Genomic DNA, 25,852 nt, shown 5'->3' on the forward strand with positions numbered 1-25,852 from the left:
GGTCACAATGGAAGAAAAATGATACTGAATAAAGGGCTGCTAAAAAGTGACTAAAAATCAATTAGAGATTAGATAATTTAATCTTTAAAAAATGGTGATCAAATCATGGAAATAAATCTGTAGTTTCTACTATAGATAATAACAAGACAATAGAACAAAATTGTGGATATGCATCCAAAACAGTCCTTAGTAGGAAATGTTTCTCTCTAAAAATTTTCCTCAATAACAAAGGAAAAACAGCTCCATGAATTGAATATGGAACTAAAAAAGTTTTAAAACCCCAATGAAAAACCAAAACAGAAATTCTGAAAATCAAAGAGATGAGCAAAATTGAAAGCAAAAGAACAAAAACAAAAATTCAATCAGAAATAAAAGTAGGAGCTGATTAATTTTTAAATAGATAAATCTTGAGTTAATTTGATTTTTAAAAATGACCAGTAGCAGAAATAAAAATGAAACTAAGAACATATAAATTGCTAGAAATATTTCACCCAATCATATGTCAGTCAGACTGACAGTCTAAATTAAATGGATGAAGATTAAAAAATTAAATGCTCAGATTAACAGAGCAAGAACTACAGGATTTCTGCTACATGTGATTGAATTCTGACACTTCATGATCCCATGGAAGATACCACATCAATGCTATCCGTGAGGTTTTCTGGAAAAAGATACAGGAGCGGTTTGCTCAGAATCACAAAACTAATTAATAATGTCTGAGGCTGAATTTGAAGTCAGATTTTCCTGACTCAAGACCCAATGCTGTATCTAATGTATCACCAGTCACCTTATATTGGTAATAATAGATGTTTATTGACTGAACTGATTAATTGATTTTAATAACCCAATCTCTGAAAAAGAAATTGAACAAATCTCAAGTAAACTCCTGAAAGAAAAACCCCAAGACCAGATGGAGAAAGAAATTCTATCAAATATTTAAAGATTGATTTCAATGTTATATAAAGTGTTTGAAAAAATAAAAAGGGATTAAATTCCTTCTATAAAAAAAACAAGGTCTCAACAATTAAATCAAGAAGAGTCAAAACAGAGTAAGAAAACTATAGACTGATATCCTTAATGAATATTGATGCAAAAAAATTTTTAAATATTTGTTATAAAGATCATACACAATGCCCAGGTTGGATTTACACCAGGAAGGCAGGGCTAGTTCAATTTATACAATGACAACAATATTGTCGAGACAAATTTGAAAGACTGATCCTCATCTAATGACCAGCCACAATCCCAGAGGACTCATGATGAGACATGCTACCCTCTCCTCATAATAATGATGACTTATATGATACTATGTGTCAGGCTCTGAGTTAAGCACTTTAAAAATATTATCTCATGTGACCCCTCACAATAACTCTGCAAGGCAGGTTCTATTAGCACCTAAAGGTAATTTTACAGTTGAGGAAACTGAGGCAAGTTTAAGTACTCGCTCAAAGTCACATATTAGTACAAAGAGTAAGATGGGATTGCAGATCCTGTGTTCTAGCCACTAAGTCTCTTCCTCATTGTGTACATTCTATATAAAGGCTAAATAGGAGGTTTCTGAGATGGAAGACAGTAGGCAGAAGGAAGGATAAAGGAAAAGCCTTTTATGGAAGGTAGGAAGTCAGCAGGCAGAATATTCCATAGAATTCCCAGGCAGTGGACACTAAATGAAAAGGAACAGAATGCTGATGAGGAGAGTCTTTGTGAGAGGAACAGCCTAAGGAAGGCCAGCGTCACTGGACCTCACTGTAGGGGGGCTGTGGGAGAAGACTGGGAAGGTAGGAAGGAGCCTAGCTGTGAAGGCTTTAAAAAAAAATCAAACCAAGAATCTTATGCTTGGTCCTAGATATAAAAAGAAAAATTACATTAATTATCTCAACCAACATTCCCCCTTATGAAGTGATGAAAACCTTCACTAAAAAGCAAATTCTTAATGAACAATGTTTGGAAAAACAGATTTACATTTCTCTCATGAGAGAGTGAAAGGGTAGTAGGGTCAAAGAATGAGGTCACCAGCTCTATTCCCAGTTCTTGGCTAGGAAGTCTGTTATGGTATCTGATCCTTTTCTCTTTGATCCTCAATCTAGTCAGTATCTCTCTCTCTCTCTCTCTCTCTCTCTCTCTCTCTCTCTCTCTCTCTCTCTCTCTCTCTCTCTCTCTCTCTCTCTCTCTCTCTCTCTCTCTCTCTCTCCTCTCTGTTTCTCTCTCCCCTCATCCCTCTCTCTCTCTTTCTCTGTCTCTCTTTCTGTCTTTGTATTTCTTTCTGTCTCCCTCTCTCATTCTCTGTCTCTTGGTCTCTCTGTCTCTGTCTCTGTGTCTTTCTCTCTGTCTCTGTGTCTCTCTGTGTCTCTGTCTGTCTCTGTGTTTCTTTCTATCTTTTTCTCCCTCCTTCCCTTTCCCTTTCTCCCTTCTTCTCTCTCCCTTCATCCCTCTTTCACTCTCTCCTCTCTCCCTCTTTTTCTTTCTCTTTCCCCCTTTCTGTCTCTCTCTGTATGTCTCCCTCCCTCCCTTCCTTTTTTTCTCCCTCCCCTTCTCTGTCTCTGTCTCTGGAGAACAGCCTTTTTCCAACAGCGGCTCCAGCCCTAGCTCACTATGGGAGAAATGCCACTTTCTTCTCCCACTGTGATTTCTTCCTTCTCCCCAAGGTGGCAGCCCTGCTAATGTAGCTCCCACTCCTCCACCTCTTCACTTTGCACACCCCATTCGATGAATGGTTTCTACTCTCCATCTTCCCTGATTGACTCAAAACAAAAAAATGGGAATGCTAAGCTTTAAAATACAAGTTTACGACTCTACAGAAAGTCAAGAAAATAAACTGAGGGAATTTGTCAGCAACCAAACCCCCACTTGTAGGGAGATTAGTGGGTGAAGGTGTGGTCAGTCATAGTTCAGCCCTCTACTGACTTTTTGAATCTTATCATAAAGTTTAGAGTGATCCAGGGATAGGATCTGATATTTGCTTTGTCATTAATAAAAATGTAGCCTTTTACATTATCTCAACCAACATTCCAAGCCATTAAATATTAGATAAATGATCATATGATCTGGAGAAGCCTTCCTTCCCAACAATATCCAGAGTTATATATAATTTATTAACAAAAACAATTATAATAACTACTTATTGTATTTTTGGCTATATAAAATTTCCCAGAGTAACCCTTCAGTCCTTAGTACAATAATGGTTCACATCATCCCACAGAAATTAATTTATTCCAGATACTGATGAAAGTTTCTTAAAGAAATCTCTTCAAGAGATAGAGTTCAAAAGATTGGACCTGTGATTCCATTGGTTTAAGAAACTTCCTAGTGAGGAAACTACCTGTACAAATGAAAAAAAAAAAAAAAATTCAATTCAGTCTCCCAGGAAACAAATTAGTCCTTTCTTCAGCAACCATAGAAACAATCTTTCTGAAACACACTGCTCTTGCCATTTTTCACAGAAACTTCACGGAATTCTAAAATGTATGTTTATACATTACATGTAACACAGCTCTGATCACAAAGACTCATCTCAGCTTCTCCCCCTTTCTTCTCCATAGAATCCTCAGTCATAGACAAACCATAACCTCTCCCTGACTCCATAGAGAGAAACACCTCATAAAAAGATATTTTTCAATTATTTTTTAAAAGTACCAGGACCTTTTTTTAGTATTTCATTTGGTTCTTAGAGATTCAGAAATTGTATCTGGAACAGAGGTTAACATGGACTCCACAAATGCCGAATTTCAGAGGGTATCTATGAACTTGGTGGTTAAAGAACTACATCTATTATTTTCAATAATCTTCAAATGAAATTCTACATTTCCTTCATTTATGATTTTTAAAACATTTTTCTTAAGAAAGTCTTCACCAGAATGCCATAGGTTACAAACACATGACCTAGATCTTTATGACATACTTTTGCTAACAAATTTTGTAATGCCAGAAAAGCCATGATAACTGAGTCTCTTTAGTAGGCAAGGGATTCTGGTTTTAACCCAAAGAACTAGGATAATGATCTTAGTCTAAGTTTCCTATATTATTTAGCCATTTGCTTAAACCTGGCAATCAGGTTTGATCAAGCTACTTAAATACATGTTTAGTATGACTCTTTGCCTTGTCTGTTCTTAGGAAAGTTCATGTTTGTGAAATACTTTGAAATTAAGTAAAAAGATGCCCCATAGCAGAAAACAGCCAGGATTTTCATGAGATTACCCTGAAAGCAAAAATTAACTATGCACATTTGAAACAAATATAAAATGAAGCCTAGAAAAATGCATGTTTTAAAGACTAGTGCCATTTACTAATAGTCCTAACTAGTAACAAGATAGAAGTTGCTTCTAAGATCCCAAGGAAATATAAATGTGGAAGTGGGATGGAGGAGGGTGACTAACTTAGGGGTCAGTCACATACAAAATACAGTGGATGCTGTTATAGACATTCATTCTTAAAGTGACAAAGCAGAAGTCTAAACAGGAATAACCTGGCTAGATTATTTATAAGTTTAGTTGTATGCACAAGGATGATAAGCATAATCAAGCATTCTTGGGTTGAGAGTACTGTTTCATTTGGATGTATATATATTTTTATTCCCAGATTATTTGTATTTTTGTGTTTTTTAATCAGTTTGTCAAATGATTTAATACATAAATAAACTAGGCTTCAAGTTGGCTGGTGGATAAGGAATTTTCTGGCTACAACAATATTTTTTAAAAAAAATCTATCTTACCCTTCCATAACCTCTTCTCATGTGACCTGCCAACATCACAAGATGGCGTCATACCAATCAATCATAAAAATACTGCTTTTACTAAGCAACAGTTGTCTGGCTCTGCCATCTAGTGGCTGTGTGACATGTTACATCCTCACCAGTGTCATTCACATTAGAAATTATATCTAATTTAATAAACATTAAAAAAAAAAAAAAACCAACCCTACACTTCATGCAAAGCATTGTGGAACTTTACAATATGCAATGAAATAACAGCTTAAAAAGAGCTTCAAGAAATGATGGAGTAGTAGGGGTAGCTAAATTTGGAATCAGTTTTAAAAAATCCAACCTCTCCCATTTATCTTTATGACTTTGGGTAATTCATTTAATGATATTGTTCCTTCACCTGTAAAATAAAGATGGCGTACAAGATGCTTTCCTGAGTGCCTTTCTGCTCTAACTCTATGGGATGAAATAACAGTGTATAATCAATGGGAAATTTAAAAAAATAATAGTTAATATTTGCACTTTAAGGCTGGCAAAGTGTTTCCTTTTGACATTTTCATCAATCCTGAGAAATGGGAGTTAATATTATCCCCATTTTACAGAGAAGGAAACTGAGGTAGGGATCAAGTGGTCACACAGTTAGCAGGTCTCTTCCCAAGTCCAAGAATAGCATCCCGTCATGAACCACCTAACTGCCGGGATTTTGAACCAAACATCAAGGGGGTCCAAATCCTACTGAAAGACATTCCCTGAGAACTCCCGTGAAGTCTCAGTTTCTTCATTCATAAAAGAGGGGTAATAGCAGCATCTCAAAGGGTTAGAGGAAAGATCAATCAGGTCAAATTCAAATTGAAATCCTTATTTTGCCTTAGAAGTACCGCAGATTAATATTATCTACGTTTTGTTATTTTTATTTTATTGAACAGTTCCCACTTTTTATTTTTATGGTTTTTTAATTTTATTATTATTTTTAATATGGTTCAGTAGTTTTGCAAGCCCTATGAGTTTGACACCTCTGACAAAGATCAGTCAGTAGATGTGTCTTTAACACGTTTAAGCATCGTGCCAAGCAGCAACGTGAAGAAATAAAAATGCAAAATAATCTTGAGAGCAGAGAAGAAAGGAGACTAGCTGTAGGATCCATTAGTTTCATGAAAATGGTACAAAAATATACCAAAATGTTTTATTTTTACTCTCAATCAATTAACAATTTTGGGAGGTTTATTTAGTATTTCAATTCCCCCGAATTTCATGTGAAAACATTTAACATTAAAAAAAAAAAAAAACAACTTTTGAGTTCCAAGTTTTTACCTTTCCCTTTTTTTCTTCCCTTCTCATTGAGAAGGCAAGCAATTTGATAAGCATATATGTGCAGTCATGCAAAATGTATTTTTATATAAAAAACAAAGTTTTTTTTAAAAAAGTACGTTTCAATCTGCATTCAGACTTCATCAGTTCTTTCTCTGGAGTTGGATATAATTTTTCATATTAGCTTTCAGAATTGTCATGGATCACTGTATTGATCAGTGTGATGTTCTGTTTCTCTAAAATATAATCGTTCTCTTGAAGCAGATTTCTTGGGGAGCTTCTGGAGGCAGCCATAGTTTCAGTTCAGTTCAAAAATCCCAAAATGCAGCCAGGAGTTCAAGTTCTTTACTGTCTCTTTCCAAATCTTATCTCCTTCATTTGGGGCTCGGCTAGTTTTCTGGAGGCCTTCCTCTCTCCTTGATTCCCGAGAGCTCTTGCTGCTAGTCCTTTGTCTCTTCCAGCTCCTCTAGCTCCCTCTGAATCCAAAGCCAGCAGAAAGGTTGAAAATGGAATGAATCAGAACACCTCCTCCTAGAGAGTGGGCTTGTGGGAGCTCCTTAAAAGTACACTCTCTTAAATGTTTGAATCTCATGGAATTTTAGTAAATACATTACTGAACTAGAGAACTGTTAAGGACTATGCTAAATTAGATAACTATATCCATTCCAGTGACTTAGCACCTTGTAAGAATCCTAACAGATCAGAGTAGCTTAAGTCTTTCACAATTAATCATTTATACAATATTGTTACTGTGTGCAATGTTCTCCTGGCTCTGTTCATTTCACTTTGCATTAGTCCATGTAAAAGTCTTCCCAGGTTTTTCAGAGAGCACCTTGCTTATTTCTTATTGCACAATAGTATCCCATCACAATCTTGCAATATAATTTATCCAGCCATCCCCCAATTGATGGGCCTCCCCTTAATTTCCAATTCTTTGCTACCACAAAAACTACTAAAAATAACTTTGTACATATAGGTCCTTTTCCCCTTTTTTTTCTTTAGGATGTAGACCTAGTAGTGGTATTTCTTGGTCAAAGGGTATGCACAGTTTTATAACCTAACTGCTCTAATATTAAGATTTTAAGAGTTACAAGTAAAATTTTCCTATGTAGGAAAATAGCTTCATTTTTAATCCCTTAAGATTTCTCATTCTTGTTTATTTTTTATGCTTTTCTTAAATCTTGCATTTGAATGTTAAATTTTCTATTTAGCCCTGATCTTTTCATCAGGAAAGCTTGAAAGTCTATTTCATTGAATATTCATTCTTCCCTCTGTTTCCCTTTTTCTCCCCCTTCCCCCTCTCTATGGATTATACTCAGTTTTGTTGGGTATGAGAATCTTAGTTATAATCCAAATATCATATCCAGAATATCATATTCCATGCTCTGATCCTTCAAAGCTGCTGAACTTGTGTTATTCTGATTTTGGTTCCATATTTGAATTTTGTTGTTTGGGTTTTTTTAGCTGCTTACAATATTTTTCTACTTGACTTGGGAAGCTATGAGATTTGGCTATACTACTTCTGGAAGTTTTCATTTGGGGACTTCTTTCAGGAAGTCATTAATGTATTTTTTTTTTCAACTTCTATTTTATCAGGGCAGTTTTACTTATTTCTTGAAGGATGATGTCTAGGCTCCTTTTTTTGATCATGGCATTCAGGTGTCCAATAATTCTCATTTCTCTTTGATTTATTTTTCCAGGTCAATTATTTTTTCAATAAGATATTTCACATTTCCTTCTCAATTTTAATTTTTAAGGAATTATTTTCTTCAGTGAGCTTTTATACCTCCCTTATCTAGGTGGCCAATTCTGGTTTTTAAGGTTTTTTTCTTCAATTAATTGTTGTGCATCTTTTTTCCATGTGGCTTTTCAAGTTGTTCTTCTCTTCATTTAGATTTTTGTGCCTTTTTTTTTTTTTTTTAAACATCTGGCCTATTCTGGGGCTTTTACAATGTTTTCTCCAAGTATTTTGTGCCTTCCTAACCGAGTTAACTTTTTTCATGCTTTTCTTATATCAATCATTTTTTCTCCCAGTTTTTTCTCTATCTCTGATTTTTAAAATCCTTGTTTCTCTCTTCTAGGAATTCTTTTTGGGCCCGAAACCAATTCACACTTTTCTTTGAAGCTCTAAATGCAACTGTTTTTGACTTTGCCGTCTTAGAATTTCTGAGTATGTTCTGCTGTCTTGTCACCACAGTAACTTTCTATAACCAGAACCTTTTGGCTGGTGGTGCTGTTTGCCCATTTCCCCCACCTATTTCTTGACTTCATTTTATATTAAAGTTGGGCTTATCTAGGAGAGGGAATAAGGGAAAAGAAGAAAAAATTGGAACACAAGGTTTTACAAGGATTAATGTTGAATTATCCATGCATGTGTTTTTAAAAATAAAAAGCTTCAATAAAAAAGATGGGCCTTCAACAAAAAAATAAAATAAAATAAAGGTAGACTGCTCCCCCAGCTTTAGGTTTTCTGTGTCTTTTTTTTTTAAACCGAGCTAGTAGTGGGGATCTGTGAGCTTTCAGTTCTTGCAGGGCAGTATGATCTGAGGCATATTTACTACTTTCCTAGTCCTAGTGTGACCATAAGCACTCATTTCTGCCCTGGAATTATACTCAGAACCAGAGTTCCCACTCCCCTGAAGCCACAAGCTCTGCTGTGTTCCTCCTTACATTGGAGGTGCAACTCAGATCCAAAGCTGGGCAATGCAACAGAGTCCAGTGCCCGATGACAGCAAGGGGACTCTTCTTCTGGCCAGGTGTCCATCATCCCCCTTGTGGGTTGAGTTCTGGATGGTCTGCTGGGACATAGCCAACACACCACTCTCATCCTGGTAAAAAAGACCTCTCCTGCTGACCTAAGTTGTCTCAGGCTGGAAAATGTCTCATGCTGTCCTTTGGTGGGTTCTGCTGCTCCAGAATCTGTTTTGAGGCATTAATTAAAGTTGTTTGGGAGCGCTCGAGTTCCTAGCTTTTCTCCAGCATCTTGGCTCAGCCCCCCTCACTAAGTAATTTTTTCAATGCCTACTATGCACCAGGCACTGCACTAGGTCCTGGGAACATACACAGAAAAGCAGATATAAAAAATGCATGAGGTAATTTTGAACGAGGAAGCACCCAAAGCTGGAGTTTAGTTCAGGCAAGGCCTCATCTGGGAGATGGCCTGGCATGGCCCTTAACCTAAGTGGCAGAGATCAGGATGTCATGAGAAGCCATCACACCTTCCAACTGCAAAAACAGTAGGGCTAGTCTTTCTTTCACTATTCTCTCAATCCATTTATTTCTCCAGAAAGGCAGATTTCCTTTTTTATCTAATGTATTTAAATGGACTTGATTACAGTAAACTGTGGGTTCTAATTTAGGATCATCAGCCCTCAGGTCCACCTGAATCCCTTTACCATTTCAGGGAATTTATAGTTAATCAATACAGCTTGGAGGCCACAGACTCAAATTCAAAAACTGAACAAAGAGTCTTCTAGCCAATTTAAACTCGTGTATTCTTGTGCCAACCACTGGCATTTTCTTTCAAAACATACATAATATGGGGCAAGGAGGAAAAAGAGAGGTAGAAGTAAAATCTACAACTCTCCTCCAATCTTAGAGGTACAATCGTATCTAAGATAATGGGTTCATCTAAGTTCCAGAAAGAAGTAGTTTAACTTATTTTTAGCTTTTTTTTTTTAAACATCATTAAAATTTCCCTCCCATAGACATTCTATAATATTTCAAAAGAAAAATCTGAAAATATGTGCAGTATATCCCACAAATGGGTGTCTTCTCATGGGACCATGTTGATTCTGTGAAATTTCTGAAACATTGACTTGATTTTTTGGTGTGGGATTGCTCTTCCCAATTACAATACTGTCTCGGATTCAGTGTGTTTTATTAGTTTTGCTTACTCCCTCCCTCCCCCCCTCCCTCCCACCCTGCACCCCAACAAGCAGCTCCTGTAACTGCTTGGGCTTCTCCATCCCACGTTTCTTAAGAGCACAGTACTGATGCAGCCTCTATTTTTGTTGCCTATTTGCTGTACTCCTATCCCTCTTCTCAGTTGGGACAGAATGTCAACACTCGGCTCCAGTCAAAAGTGAAATCTGATGCTTCCTCCAGACACTCAAGCTCAGCACCCCTTTCCGAGTCCCTGGGCATTCAGGCCATGGCGATCCAAAAGGATCCTTCCATTCTAACCCCCTCTTAGTACTTTCAGAAGTATTCAGGTTACCTGGACCCAAACCTGGGCATCAACAGGAGGTTGAAAGGCCACTTTGAGGAGAACAATTCTACTACTTTACCTTAGATTTTGCAGGTAGAGAAATGTTTTCATTAGAGTTAACATTACTTTTTTAATATTCAGTTATCAAAATAGAGGATGCTTGACAAATCTGAGCATAAGATTTGTATAAGCTGTAGTGTAAAATCACACTAAGACTTTTAAGATATTACATATATGCATTTGTACAATAAGTCAAGAAAACTGGACTTTTAGAAGTTGAACATTCTTTTTCAAAACTTAAGGACAGGAAAAGGAAAACCAATAAAGGGAAATATATGTAGAATACCTAGTACAGAACAGGTCTTATATGGACTATACATATGTGGACTACTACAAATCTAAAGACTGCTTTAAATTCGGAAAAGGTCATTTTAAAGTTTGAAATCAAGTGTGAAAACTCACCATCCTATGACCCTTGTTTTTTCCTTAGTATTTTAAAGAAAAAAGTGTCATTTGTCTTTACATCACCTTTTCCCAACACATCCCTCCACCTCTGGATTTGGTTTTAAATTTGTTACCAATTCTTTCGATAACTAAACTTTGATTTTACTCTCAGTAGTGTATACTTTTTCAAAAGATCATTTTCTACACCTACTCGTGGGGCTTTGCACATTTTTGCTTTTTTTAACATGATTGCTTAATGATGAATTATTTACTTGCCATCCATCTCTGATATAAATCCAACTGGACTACAGTGAGAAATGTTTTGGATATATCACTGTGGCCTTTATTACCAGGATTTAAGACCAATGAAATTTCCTTTCACAAATATTAGTCTACTACTGTTTTTGCTGTATGTTGTGCTGATTTTCTGATTCATATAAGTAGTTTATTAAGGAGTATTCCCATACAGAATAAAATATAGGTACTAGTTCTTTAAAAGCTTGAGGAAAATTCACCTATAATCCATGTGGATCAAAGATTTTTGTTAGTTCCTTCCCCATACTTGCCTTTGGTAGTTCCTTTATAAGCAATGTCTGTTTATTTTTCTGAAACTAGATAAGCAACCTTACCTTTAAAAGTATCCAAAGGGATTCTAGGAGTCCCCATTTTCTCCAAATCTCAAGAAGTTTAGAGCTAAAGGTCTAGCCAAAATCCCCTATCTACAATTTAAAAATATTTCAGTAATACAGCAAATTATTTTAATTGCCAAATGTGCCAGTGCTTTAGTGAAGCAGACATCACAGCCATTGCTTTTTAATGTTGAGATTTGGCAGATGGTTAAGAGGTAGCTGCTACAGAGTACCCCTGCCTCCCAAAAGCATTCCTCTTTGGATCTAATTGGATAATTTGCAAAAGGCACTGAAGAGTTTCACAGAATTTTTTGAAAACTGGTTGACTTTACTTGTCCCCAAATATATCTTGACAACATGGATTTAGTTAGATCAATATCTCAGTCGGCTATATATTTGAGGGGACATGGGTCAATATGCCAAATTTTCTAGATAATTTAAGAGCAAATTTAATACTACAAAAAGTGGAGTCATATAACTGTATCAACTAGAAGACCTCTCCCAAAGCTATGCACCTTTTTAGGGGGAGGCTCCTGCGGTCAAAACTATTTTCATAATAATAGAAAAACATTTTAATTTTCATAAATATCAATGTAACCTGGGCTTAATTTGAAAAAACTTCTCTAACAAAACATGAATTTTATAAAATTCTGATAAGTTATACCTTAAGTGATATAAACTAAATATGAACACATTTCCCTGAATGAACATTTTAAATCTTTAGTTTGTATGTATATATATATATGTATATAAACATTCTAACTGCAAGTTTTAATTATTATTTCCATGCATAATCTCAGATTTTATGTGGGTTTTAAAAATCTATTTACCAAAAGATGAATAACAATGATTTTTTTTTTCAAATGTCAGTCCATTTTTGGTATTAAAAATAGGCCACTTCTCAAAAAAAAAAAAAAACTTTGAAACAAAATTGTATGCAGCTATTTTTTTTTGAGTCAGAATTTCACATCTACTTCAAAAGTAAAAATACATTCATAATTCTATTCAGTGTGATTCAACCAACATTTATTAAGTGCCAGCTATGTGCTAGGAGCTGGAGTACAAAGATTTTAAAATGACAGTCCTTGCCCTCAAGGAGCTTACATACTAATGGGTTGCAGGGGGAAGAGAGAATTATTCTAACCCACTAAAACTGCATGGTATGATACCCATTTCCTGGTATAATTTGTTCTTTGAAAGGTTAAACTAGTTGACAATCTCCCCCTATTTGAAGGCACCAAGTTACAAAAATTAGCCCCTGAAAGGTAGCACATTGAAGTCATCTTTGAAAATGGACACTAAGGGACATTCATCATTGATGAATCACCCCCTTATTTACCTACCACCCAAAGGGAGTGTAACACATTTCAATGTTGTCTGACAAGAAAAAGACAAAATCCACACCCCATGAGACAATAAAGAATTCAGTGTTAGACATCCAGTTGCTTGTAAAACACCAAAATGTATTTGAATCAAACTGTTAAATGTAAAAATGAATTTATCACAAGGTTGCCATTAAGATTTAACTCTCACAGAATGAAAAGTTATCCCCTTAACAAAAATTTTAAATTCCAGCTTTCAAATAAATATACCTCTTAACAGAAAAAAAAAATTAAAAATCAATTCAGAATCAATTCAGAATGAGTGCTTTATTTTTTAATTTCCCACAAAATAAACTGAAACTATCATTTACATCAGTTGAAATGGCAAATAAAAAAAAAAAAAGGAAAAAAAAGAAAAAAAAAGAAAAAAATTAGAAATCAATCTGCTATAACTCTCTTGTAAACACTTTATGAGCACAAAATAAGGATTAAAAGAAACAAAATGGAAAAACAAAATACCTCTTAAATTGAGGATAATCTGACTGTCGTATTACCCACCTGCAAATGTATAAACAGCAGATGTATTTATAAAGTAGTGCAAGATTTAATGAATTTAGGACAATACTCAAATCAGCCCTAACCCAGTTTTCAATTACTTGCTCAAGTTCATATATAAGAATCAATTTAAAAAGCAAATCTCTCCTAAAACTTAACCAGCAGATAGATGTCAACTTCATACCCAACACAACACTAACTATGGAGATCCTGAATATGAGTTTCCCACCCCCACCCCAAAAACATACACACCAAAAAGCAAAAGCCCAGCACCCAAAGTGCGTACACTTCAATGTAACTGCAGGTCCTCCCATGTACTGTCACTTGTGTAAAAAAGGTTTCCTTTAATATTTATATATCTGGGAGTGAACATATTGCTTCAGATCCTCTTTCTGAATTTAAAATATACACACGTAATCTTCCTTTGTCTCTGATAAGTACAAATATTAGTTGATAATGGGGAAAATGGGTGAAGAAAGCTCTATGGCTGAGGTGAATAAAACAAACTCTCTCTTCTTTAAGAAGCATGAGCTGAAATGTAAGGCATTCCAATTTTTTTTGTTGCATGTAATAAGGGAATGCAGTTTTTGTAAACAATAGCTCTAAGACAGAAATACTGAAACCAAAAGACATTACTAGAGGATCTCTATTGAAGGTCCCCAAACCTAACCTATTTCACTAGAAATTAGGGGAAAAGTTTGGAATTTCTCGTGTTAGGAGATGCTACCCTTTGTCTCCCCTTTCTTTGTTCCAACCCCCACAATCAAGCATGAAAACATTTTCCCCAAAGATCCTTGAAATAAAATACTGATGTAAATGCTGATTTCAAGGGCAAACAGCTTTCACAAGAGTCTATTTCTCGGGCATCTCGCCGTCTGTTGATTCTGAGGCAGCGCCATTCTGGGGTAAATTGTCAATGGACTCCTGTGAAGCGTTCCTTCGGGGAGAGTTTATTGGGACCTGAGGCTGGTGGGTAGCAGGAGATTTGGCAGCATTGAGTGGCTTTGAAGAAGAATTGGACGGAGGTCTACGGCGACTACTTTCCTCACCAGTAGAAGCTGAAGAATGTCTTTTCCTCCCAAATTCCTCACTAATAGGAGGCTGTGTATGAACAAAGGGAATATGGTTTAAATAACCAGAGATGTGGATTCTGGCAACCTAAAAAGGTCAAAGAATCATGGTCTTGGGGGCAAGAGGAATCTGATTTCTAAATCAGGTTCTACTATTTTCTAGTAATTTGTTTATAGTCCTAACAAGTCTCTTTGCCTTCTTAGAACTCCAGACCTCTAAAACAATTAAAACCCCAATGATTTTGCTAACAAATTTTTTAGGGTCTCTGGAATTTGGACTGTGAGACTAACAATTTATTTTGTTTTAAGTCACACCCTGCCTCCCTTCCCTTTTCTCTAACAATAATGTTTAAGAGAAGACATAAGTTCCTGGCTCACATTTAAAAGGAATTGCCAGGACTACAGCTTTGCAAAAACACTTGCTGACTAGGCTACTTGAGAAAAATGGCTTTACTACCTATCCCAGAGAAGGGTACTCCCCAAGGAACATAGTCATGGATGGACCTATCAAACAATTCCACCTCAAGGTCATTAAGTACAGATTTAAAAAAGAGACCCCCAAAAGTTTGCCTCCTCTCTCCTCTTTTTTCCAAATCTCTGCGAGCATGGGATACCTCAAGTTTTATCTCTCTCCCTTCTCTTTTGCTTATCCCATAATTTTTCCACATCCCTCCTCTATATGATGGAGTCATGCCGTTGATCTCCACAAAGCTTTGTTCCCCCCCAATCATGACATGGACCATCACACAAGTGTTTCAAACTTGGGAGTTGTCCAAGTATCTCGGGGAAGTCTGGAGAAAGCTCCAAAGAAGTAATAATGGACATCACAACTGTCAGTTTCTAAATAACTTTCTGGTGGGCTTTTGGAAGGTTAAAAAAAAAGAACAGATATTATGGAAACCCAAAAAGGTTTCCACCCTAAAAGTTTAAGAACCACTGGCCTAGACAGCCCTTAGGAAAGGATTCAATAAGATTAAAATTTTTTAAATGTTTTCCTATTGGTGCTAAAGATAATCAAAAAAAAGACATGTTGTTCAAACATGTAAAATATTACTGATTAAGTAAAAAGAGAAAGCATGAAATACTATAGTTTAAAAACATTTTGCTTTAGGATAATGGCTTCTGTTTTTGAGCAGAGCCCAGAGTACAATAGCCACCCATCTTTATATAAAAGGACAGTCTATCACAACTTCATTGAGGAAATTGAGGAGAACATAAAAGTTTAAGGAAGTTGCTGACAATCCTCATCAGACTAAAAAACAAATGTAATAAAAGATTACAGAGAAGGATTTTAAAACTTACATCAACTCGGAAGTCTTCTAACCTCTTAAAACTACAGAGGTATTCCTGAAGTTTTGGGTCAATAGATTGAGTCTTAGATTGGGAATATTTTAGATAAGCCCAAAACTTTTCTAGTCCATACAGCTGACCTGTTAACAGAACAATATACACAAAAATTACACTTACTATACTGGACCAGATGCTATGATTAACATATTGAACATATTAATAACATCTTGATAACACAACTTCAAAAATGTCCATGTGCTTCACTCAAGGAGTGGCTATAACATTCCAACCAACATCACCCTGCCTCATTATCAACAGCATTTGTCATTTTCCAGCAACTCAGGAAGGCAATTACATGAGAAAGACCTTCACATGGCTTTTCTAGCCTTTATCAAACTCAACCCAAGAAGTCCTGGATTTTCATGCTCCTAAAAAATTATTACTCTAACTATTCATTACTAGGATCAGCCCCCAAATTTCAAATATGAGAAAATAAGCTTTCATACCTGATTCATAATCTTTTTTGGTTTCTTCTTGGAAATCCTTGAAGATCTCTTGTCTGAATTTTTTTTCCAGTCCATAACTATAAAACCTGAACAGACATTCTAACCCATATCTGAAAGGGGATGAGGAAGGTGAGAGATAAACATTCAATTGTTGAATCTGTTTTTTTCAATGATAATATAATCAACTCACTAATTTACAACAAATGAAGAGGAGCACTAATGATGATAATCCAAGTAAAAGGATGAAGCAGCTATTAGCATAGCTGATTTTTGGAATGTAAATTTCTATACAATATTTTCCTTTGTATTTGTAGCTCAAGTACTCCCCTGTACTCCTCCAGATGCCAGGTGAACTAAAGGGAGGACACAAAGACAAGAGTCATCAAGAATAGGTAGGCATGGCTGGATTTTTCAACAGGAGAATGGAAAAGGAATATGTGACTTGAGGCTACTATCATGAAATCTAAAGTTAGTTTCTACATAATTTTGTTATTTAATTTGTAACTCTGTATTACACTGAAATACAAGGTGTGTGGGGACAACTGTCTCTTCTTCTAGGGAATGAGAAGCAAAGTTCTGGCCTCCATATACAGCTATATGCCCTGCCTATACCACCCTTGCACACACTATCCTGCATAGTCTGTCACTGAACTCCAAATAGCCCCTCCTTCCTGAAAGGAAATGAGAAAGTCATGCTTCTTCCCTAGGAAGAGAAGGCAAAAGTTGACAATAGGAAATGCTCATGTCTTTGTAATGTTCTAGGAACACTGAGGAGCTATATGAACTAGGACTCGGCATACTAGTTTACTTTCTATAATTACACAACTAAATTCTTCACATTAGCTGTTGACTGAAGCTTCTCGATTCAAGAACTATTCTTATTTGGGTTTTGTCTTTCACAAAGGCTGACTGAACCAGGCTACTGCAGGAAGTGACAGAGAACATGAAGTGACATGAATGAATGTATCTGATCTACTATAGCTAGTATCACTCCCAAATAAGTCTAAAACAAAATTTCTTAAACTGTAGGTCGTAAACCAAGATGGGGTCATATAACTGAATGTGAGGATTGCGCAATTATAATTTTTTATCAGCAAATTTTTGATTTGTATATCTATATACCTGGGATTATCTGGTGAAAAGGGATCATGAGTGGGAAAAGTTTAAAAATCCTTGGTCTAGAACACAGCAACACAGAAACACCCATCATGGTATTATTTAGGAAGTGAAGTGTGAAGAGGAATGAAACAAGGTGAAATGATATTTGTTTTTGTGTGTGCAGAAGCACACAACGTTCCAACATCAGAGACCACCTCACTGGGCATGTGAAGGCTCATGTAGTGTGTCTCCTCTCACTTTCCTTCAGGTCAGCCAGTAGGCCTAGTTACACCACAGTCTGAGAATTAGCTGGGACAAAAGCCACTGTATACAGAATAGAGTTCTCATTCCTATTCTTGGCTGAGACTTTGAGAGTGACTTATAGGAGGATGGCAGGCAAGTTATATTCTGGCTTTTCCCTGTGCATGCAAGCCTGGATCCAAGAATGTTGGGGAGTAATGGAAGAGCCAGGTTAGTAAAAATTAAGGTATTGTTCTTCTCCTATATCAGGCTAAACTCTATTGTAAGCAGCAAAGAAAAGTATGGGATAGAGAGAAGGCAAAGCCCAAAGGCCACAACAAGTTGGTTCATTGCTGCCTGACTCATTTTTCTTGACTGTAAAGTGAGGATCAAAATAGCACATCTGCCCTCCAGAGTAGTTGAAACAACTGAGATACTAGCTGAATAGCACTTAGCACCATGCCAGGCATACAACAGGCAGACACCTGATAAATGAATATTATTCCCTTTCTTTCCCTCCATATCCACTGTAAAGGTCTGAGGGCCTGAACTTCTGCTGCAGGAGAAGACAAAAAAAAAAAAAAAAAAAACCACCACATGCATATATACATCAGACATAATTTCATCTAACTACATGTGAATCTACTTGATTTTTCCTGATAAGTTTTAAATAAAACACTAGCCATTATTAAAGAAGGCATCTGGGAATGAAGATGCTTCAATAAGGCCTCTTTTAAGAATGATGTTAAGTTTATTCAGAATACATCAGCATTATCTGAAGAAGTCATCTTCTACATGAAATGAAAAATTCAAAACAACATTTTGTGGAAACCATCTGACCTGTAGTTTTCTTTTGCATCATCCCAAGCAAGTTGTCTAAATTCCTCGTACATTTTCTTATTGAAGTGGTCTCTGAGAAAAAAGGACCAGAAACGAAAGAGGGTATTCATTTCTTGGGACTGGCCAATTCCCAAGCGTTTTCTCTCTGGAAAAATTTAAATGACAAAAATAAGTTTACATAAATATATATAAACATATACACACACACACACACACACACACACACACACACACACATATATGTATAACCCACTAACCTAAATCAAGAAAACTAATGTTTTAAAAATTAGTTAAATCAAAAGGGTTAAATCATAAACCTTAATTAATTTTTTTAAAAACACTTCAAACTACTGAAGAAATCCAAAAAAATTTTCCAGAACTCTAAATTTATTGCTAAAATTTAAGCTTAAGAATGAAAAAAGGTTCATTTGATTAATGATTTTAACTTTCAAATGCTATAGAGAAACTTAAAGATAAATAAAAGTTTAGATTTTTACAGAAAGGATTAATAATTATGACTTATAATTATTAGTAGCTGACCTCCAAAAACCTAGTGCTAGCATGATATAATTTTATTAAAATGAAAGAAAAAGAATTCTAACAATAGAAATTTCATAGTTTTGTGGTTTTTTTCCCCCTGAGGCTGGGGTTAAGTGACTTGCCCAGGGTCACACAGCTAGAAAGTGTTAAGTGTCTGAAACCACATTTGAACTCAGGTCCTCCTGAATTCAGGGCTGGTACTCTATCCACTGTGCCACCTAGCTGCCCCATAGTTTTAAAAATACTATTAATAGAAAAAATTTTCACTTAACAATCTTTAACTATAGGCAACTGATAGGAACCTTACCATTTAGGCACCTTCGACGATATTTATGATATACTTGTTGAGTAAAGCCATTTTCCTTCAAAAGTTCATGAGAAGGATGCTGGAATTTTGGGAGAGAATGAGGGGTACATCCATAGCTTCCTACCAGTGGTGCACCTTCTGAGGGTGAAGCATTTGAACTACTGTTTGAAAATAAAAACAAAAAAAACTTAATTGGAAAGCTTTGGTTACATTTCTCTCCCACCGCATGCTGCACAAAGAAATAAACAAGCAAAACCAAGTTGCACTGTTTTATCACCGTTTGAATTCTTCTAAACTAACCTTAATTTTTTTTAAAAAATTAATTTACTATGCCATAAAAAATTTGTAGCAGTTGAAACCTGTATTATATATAATCAAAAACATAAAAACCAGAAAGTTAAGTTATAAATTAAAAACTGAAGTAATGATCAAAATAATCAGAAGTAAATGGCCCTGTTCACCTTCAGCTGCATCGATTTTTTTAAACTAAAATAAACTTTCATTTATATTACTTACCTTTAAAACAAGAGTAGTTAATGATGCCAAAGAAGAAAAAAGTGGGGAGACCAAGGTTACAGGGTCCAAGGCATAGGTAAAAGAGATTATGTTCAAGAATAGAAAAGACATCATTTCTGAAAGGAGTCTGGGATAAGCAAGCAGCAAGCAAGTACCCCAAATTTCAGGTCCAAGGGGCTTCTCTAATTTGCATCTTCCTATCATTAACACACATAATGGTGTGTCTTATCAGGAAATGAAGATGTTGCATGCATCTTTATTCCTTGTTTTTGCTTCCCAAAGAGACACCATTGACAATTAACATGAGCCTAAGGATTAGCTCATGTACCTGGCTAAAAATTCTGGGACTATAAGCTTTGCTTACCAGTCACATAAAACTACTTACAAATGCTTAACAAACATTTCCACACACCTAACACATTTTGTTAGTAGAAAAGCATGCTATTAAAATGGCTCTTTTTCTGTTTAAATCACAGAAAAAAACAAATTAGAAGCAAGTACCTTAGAGGGATATGAAGAGTAACTATTCAGCAGCTATATGAAACATAACTAAATTTCACACTGGCAGTCTCCTGGTGGTTTGACATATTAAGCATCAATCAAATTAAATTTTAAAGCACAAATTTGATTAAGGCAAAGCTTGTTAAGAAATTCCAGCAATAGTAAAACTTCTAGTCACCAAATAATCATTATTTTTTTATAATCAGACATCATGCAGGTAGTAGAAATACAAAATTCAAAGCATTCAAGAAAAAAATAAAATAATAAAATAAAAAAAAAAATAAAAAAGCATTCTCACTCTCTTGTGTTGTTGCTGTTAAGTAAAAAATAAAAGCAAGGGGCAGCTAGGTGGCCCAGTGGATAGAGCAACAGCCCTGAAGTCAGGAGGACCTGAGTTCAAATTTGACCTCAGACACTTAACACTTCCTAGCTGTGTGACTCTGGGGAAGTCACTTAACCCCAACTGTCTCAGCAAATAAATAAATAAAAGTAAAGGCAAGGCCAAGAAGTGGGAGGGAGAGGAGCCAAAAGCTGTAGGGATTTTAGGAAGCTAGAGTCAAGAGAGTAGCATCCAGCCATGAATTGCAATGGCATATGCAGCTTCAAGTAAGGATTATGTCCTCTACACCACAAAGACTGGGCACTTTCTTTGCACTTCACAGTCCTAGAAAGTTAATTACATTAACACTGAGAGATTAAATTGACTTGCCTTTCTCTCACAAGCCACTATGGGTTTTCATAGGCAGGACACTTCAAACCCAAGTTTTGCTAGCTGTGATCAGCTCTTGTCCTCTATCCTGGAGTCTTGTCATATTTACAAACAATCCACTTTTACTATAAAATGGAGAGGGTTCAAAAGCAGCAAGCACTGGCTTTCTGCTAATTCAATGAAATATGTATAAGAATGTCCTGTTAGGAACCCAATAAAAAAACCTGCATTAATATCTGGAGCAACATGCTTATATTGCACAGGAAAATTTTAGGTGCAGCCCGAGCATCTGTGGCTCAGAGCTCCATTCTTTCAAAAACTGACTTTAAGCGTAAAGGCCATCCAGAGACTAGCAAACTCGTTAGTAAAGGACAGAAGACATTCATTACTCCAAGCGCATCCAAAAAAGTCTGAGGACACTTTTAAGCTATCAATGGCACTAAGACTTTTGGGACACCACTCTGCATTTGAGATTATGTTAAATATCACATATATCATATATGTGTATATATCATATATATGTGTATGCATGGCCAAGGAAAGAAAGCATGTTGTAATTCATCACCCATTTACTTCTTTATAAGATTATGTCTCCATGTTCCACAAATCACATAAATTTACTTAAAAGGTCACATAAATCTTTATTATCATTAGAGTAAGCAGTAGGTAAATTTCAGTTGGTTCTTACAAAAAGAAAGGACTCGATTAAAATGGGGGAAAGGAGATGGAGAAGTAGGGAGAGAGTTTTAACCTGGAGTCTGTGAGGGTGTTTTCAAAAAAGTTTTGATAAGCATATTTCAATATAATTGGTTTTCTCTTAAATCCTAATTGTTTTACTGGATAGATTTAAAAATAGTATTCAGAGAACTAAATCAACAGCCTTCAAAGGGGGTTTAGGACACAAGATATAGGACTCCTGAACTTAAAGTTTTCTCGTGACCCAACAGAGAAAGTCTAAAATTCTGAGATGCTAAGAGATCTACTTTGAGAAACTACAATATGAATGAGTTATTAATTAACAATTTATTTTCTATATTTTCATATATATATGTACATATATATAATGTGATAGATAATGTATACATGATACTCAACATGCATATATGTGTGTATACATTACTAAGATTACTGAGATTGAAATGTCAAGAAACTTTTTTTTTTTTAAATATGAGAATACTGTTATACAGTTCAGCTCTCCAGGACAGGGATGCAGAAGATTATGAGAGTAATGCAGATAATGTAAAAAGCAAAAGACAGAAATAAAAATGTACTTTAAAAATATATGGCATAGGGGGCACCTAGGGGGCAACTAGGTGGCGCGGTGGATAGAGCACCAGCCCTGAATTCAGGAGAACCTGAGTTCAAATCTGATCTCAAACACTTAACACTTCCTAGCCGTGTGACCCTGGGCAAGTCACTTAACCCCAGCCTCGGGTGATATATATATATACATACATACACACACACACATATGACATAATACTGATAGATCTATAGCCCAAAGAGACCAAAGATAAGGACCTAGCTATGCAAAAATATAGCAGCTTTTTGTGGAAACAAAGAATTGGAAATCAAGGAGATATCCATCAAGTGAGGAATGGGTGAACAAGTTGTGGTAGGTATAAGATTGTGATGGAATAGTACTAAGCTATAAGAAATGGCATGCAGGATGGTTTCTGAAAAACCTGAGCTGATACAGCACAGACCCAAGAAAGCATCATACAAAATAACAGCAAATATTGTACAATAATCAACTGTGAATGACTTAGCTATTTTTAGCAATACAATAATCCAAGAAAATTCTGAAAGATTATAATGAAAAATACTATCCACCGTAAAGACCTGATATTTGAATGCAGACTGAAGTATATATTTTTAAAACTTTATTATCTTTGATCCTTTTTTTTTTTAAATCTACATTTTCTTTGGAAACATGGCTAATATGAAAATGTTTTGCATGATTACCAATGTATAATCTATTATCAAATTATCTGCCCCTTCAATGTGAGGGTTGTGGAAAGAGTAGATTTTGGGACTCAAAACTTTTAAAAATGAATGTCAAGAATCTGTTGAGATATGTAATTGATAAAAAAAAAAAGGAAACAAAAAGCACAAAACCCTGTTAATCAGAAGTTTTAGTTTTAAAGACTAAAAATTGAAGCATTTTTTACTAATATATTCCTAAATGTTCTAAAAGAATATTCAGATTCTTGGAATTATCCAAGTACTTAGCTCCTCCAAAAGAACATAAAGATGTACTTTAAATGGAAAATTTGTTAAAGCAATTCTGAAAAAGCATCTGACAGTTCTAACAACCAATCAATTGGTCAGCAGGCATTATGAAGCTGTGCTCCCAGATGGGCTAAGTGTCAAGAATACAAAGACAAAAAAATGACATCTCCTGCTCTCAATGCATTTAGATTGTGAGGAGATGCACCATTGTGAATATGAACTGTACACAAAGTAAATATGAAGTGATTTCAAGAGAGAGGGGGAATAAACAGCACCAATAATATCAGAAGAGTCAGTATTACAGGCCTGGAGGGAACTAGGAATTGCCAAAGAGAGCATTTGTGGAACAGGTGCTAAAATGTCATGGCCTGAAAGCAGAAAGAGCAAGAGCAGCAAGAAGCAGCTTATTCACACTTTCCATCTATAAAGAGTACGCAGTCTGGAGAGTCTAAAGAAGCACTTTGAAGAGAAGGCCTTTGAAGCTGAATCCTGTCCTGCCCTAGAAGCTAATGAAGGAAGTTCACTAGGATTCTCTGAGCAGAGGCAGGTTTTTAAATAACTACTTATCATTATGACAGGTACTTTGCTTAGGAGCTGAAAATATGAAATGACACAAGCCATACTATCTCCTGCAAGTCTATATTCTAGCATAAAGGAGAAAAGGAGCGAGAGACAGAGATCAAAAGAATCTGTGTACACATAACTGTGTTCATTTGCACTCAGACAATATGAGAGTTCATGGGGTGATGGCTTTAGAAGCTAAGTAAAATTAGCAAAGACTCCGGAGAAAACTTGAGTCACAAAGGAAATGAGGGGCTCCAGGAGAAAAGGAAATAACTGCAATCACGGCTGATCTAGAGCAGGCTGGTTTCTTCATCAACAATAGGTTAGTTGGGAAAAGCCATGTTTTGGGAGGCACAGTTAATGAGTTGTTTAGGACATACATGCTCAGCCAGAGAGGTCAAAGTTATTTCAGTTTGAAATATCCAAATAGGGAACTGGAAATAGAAAACTGGAACTCAGAAAAAGGGCATTTTTAAATTTTTTGTTTCTTAAGGATAAAGACATATTTGAAGAGAGAAAGGAAGGAGCCAGGAGCTGGAGATATTCCAGGGGGAAGAGAGGAAGAGGCCAAAGGTATCAGAGCCTTCTTGAGCTATAATATGAAATAAATAAAGATAGATGGATGAATGAATAGAGATATGAAAAATATGTTCTCCCTCTCTTGGGAAGTCTTCAAGCAAAAGCTGGATGATGATTTTGGGGGCCATTATGTAAACATTCCTTTTTTTATGTGTGGATTGGATGGACTGCTGAGGTCCTTTTGAACTCACAAATGTTGTACTTCTATGAAATCTGCCTGTCCAAATTATCCTTCAATCAGCTACCAAACATGTTTTTTCAACAAATCACTAACGGTCTTTATGCCTCTAAAAGAGACTGTAAACTGCTCCTTAGCTTTGAATAAAAACTCCTCAAAACCTGACCTCTGCCTAATTACATTCTTCTTCCCTTCTACAGTCTACAAAGATGGCTTCTCCCTTCCCTTGTGTGTACCAATCCATCTTTGGCCTCCATACCTCTGCATGGGGCCTATCACTAAAACTCCTTGAGAGTAGAGATTTTCTTTCTCTATTCCTAACAGTGCCTGGAATTTAATAAATGCTTATCGATTAAGTGAACCTCAATCCACACAGAAAAGTTCTCAGAACATACTCAACAATGCTAAGCTGAACTCAATAAGGATATTTTGAAGTCACTAATATGTATGTCTGAAAGAAAGTTCTAAGAAGTGTTTTTCTCTAACCCAGGGAAAGCAGTATAAGTCACAAAGGTAATCAGGGAGAGGAAATTATTTGTAGAAAAGGATGAGAAGATGGAATATAATGGGATATAAGAAATGGAAAACATCGATTAAAAACTAATAAAAAAACAAAAAGAAGAAAAAAGAAAAGGACTAGAAGCCCTTATCATCAAACACTACAAAACCTACATTATATATAGAAATTGCTCGGTCCTTTTTACATTAATGCTAAAGAACTTTCTTATTTTTTCATATATACTAAAAAAAAAAATGTACATGTGATGATGATGATGAGTGAAGAAGAGCAATCCACCACCTCCCACACTTCAATGACCTGTGATTAAAACCCTTGCTAAGAGAGCTACAAAGAGAAATTCCGTTTAAAATAACTGTCAATAGTATAAGGTATTTGGGAATCTATCTACCAAGGGAAAGTCAGGAACTATAAGAGCAAAACTACAAAACACTTTTCACAAGAATAAAATCAGATCTAAACAATTGAAAAAATATTAAATGCTCTTGGATAAGTTGAGCAAATATAATAAGGACAGTACTCCCTAAACTAATCGGTTTATTTAGTGCTATACCAATCAGACTCTCAAGAAACTATTTTAATGACCTAAAAAAAAAAAAAAAAAAAAAAAAAAAAAACCCAACAAAATTTATCTGGAAAAACAAAAGGTTAGGAATTTTAAGAGAACTAATGGAAAAAAAAAAAAAATCAAATGAAGGTAGCCTAGCTGTACCTGATCTAAAACTTCATTATAAAGCAGCAATCATCAAAACCATTTGGTTTTGTTTAAGAAATAGATGATCGGTAGAATAGGTTAGATTCAAAGGACAAAATAGTCAATAACTTTAATAATCTAGTGTTTGACAAACCCAAAGACCCCAGCTTTTGGGATAAGAATTCATTGTTTGACAAAAATTCCTGGGAAAATTGGAAATAAGCATGACAGAAAGTAGGCATTGACCCACACTTAACACCACATACCAAAATAAGATCAAAATGGGTTCATGACCTAGGCATAAAGA

General features: G+C 35.6%; 1 protein-coding gene and 1 long non-coding RNA gene across 3 annotated transcripts in view; one reads left to right on the forward strand and one right to left on the reverse strand.

Annotated features, from left to right (window-relative positions):
- Positions 1-1,001: 1,001 nt before the first annotated feature.
- LOC141545676 (uncharacterized) overlaps positions 1,002-25,852 on the forward strand; it is a 76,884-nt gene continuing 52,033 nt past the window's right edge. Inside the window, exons 1-2 of the long non-coding RNA XR_012483109.1 lie at positions 1,002-1,778; positions 16,345-16,422. This is a non-coding gene — a long non-coding RNA (uncharacterized LOC141545676). The remainder of the gene's footprint in view (positions 1,779-16,344; positions 16,423-25,852) is intronic.
- LARP1B (La ribonucleoprotein 1B) overlaps positions 12,297-25,852 on the reverse strand; it is an 85,085-nt gene continuing 71,529 nt past the window's right edge. For both annotated transcript variants that reach the window (XM_074272857.1, XM_074272856.1), the window contains 5 exons: positions 19,056-19,216; positions 18,209-18,353; positions 16,031-16,140; positions 15,537-15,664; positions 12,297-14,265 (listed from right to left, as the gene is read on the reverse strand). In XM_074272857.1, the coding sequence (XP_074128958.1) occupies positions 14,017-14,265; positions 15,537-15,664; positions 16,031-16,140; positions 18,209-18,353; positions 19,056-19,216 (793 nt within the window). In that variant the 3' untranslated portion in view covers positions 12,297-14,016. The remainder of the gene's footprint in view (positions 14,266-15,536; positions 15,665-16,030; positions 16,141-18,208; positions 18,354-19,055; positions 19,217-25,852) is intronic.

The sequence above is a fragment of the Sminthopsis crassicaudata genome, chromosome 6, assembly GCF_048593235.1.
Source record: "Sminthopsis crassicaudata isolate SCR6 chromosome 6, ASM4859323v1, whole genome shotgun sequence".
NCBI lineage: Eukaryota > Metazoa > Chordata > Mammalia > Dasyuromorphia > Dasyuridae > Sminthopsis > Sminthopsis crassicaudata.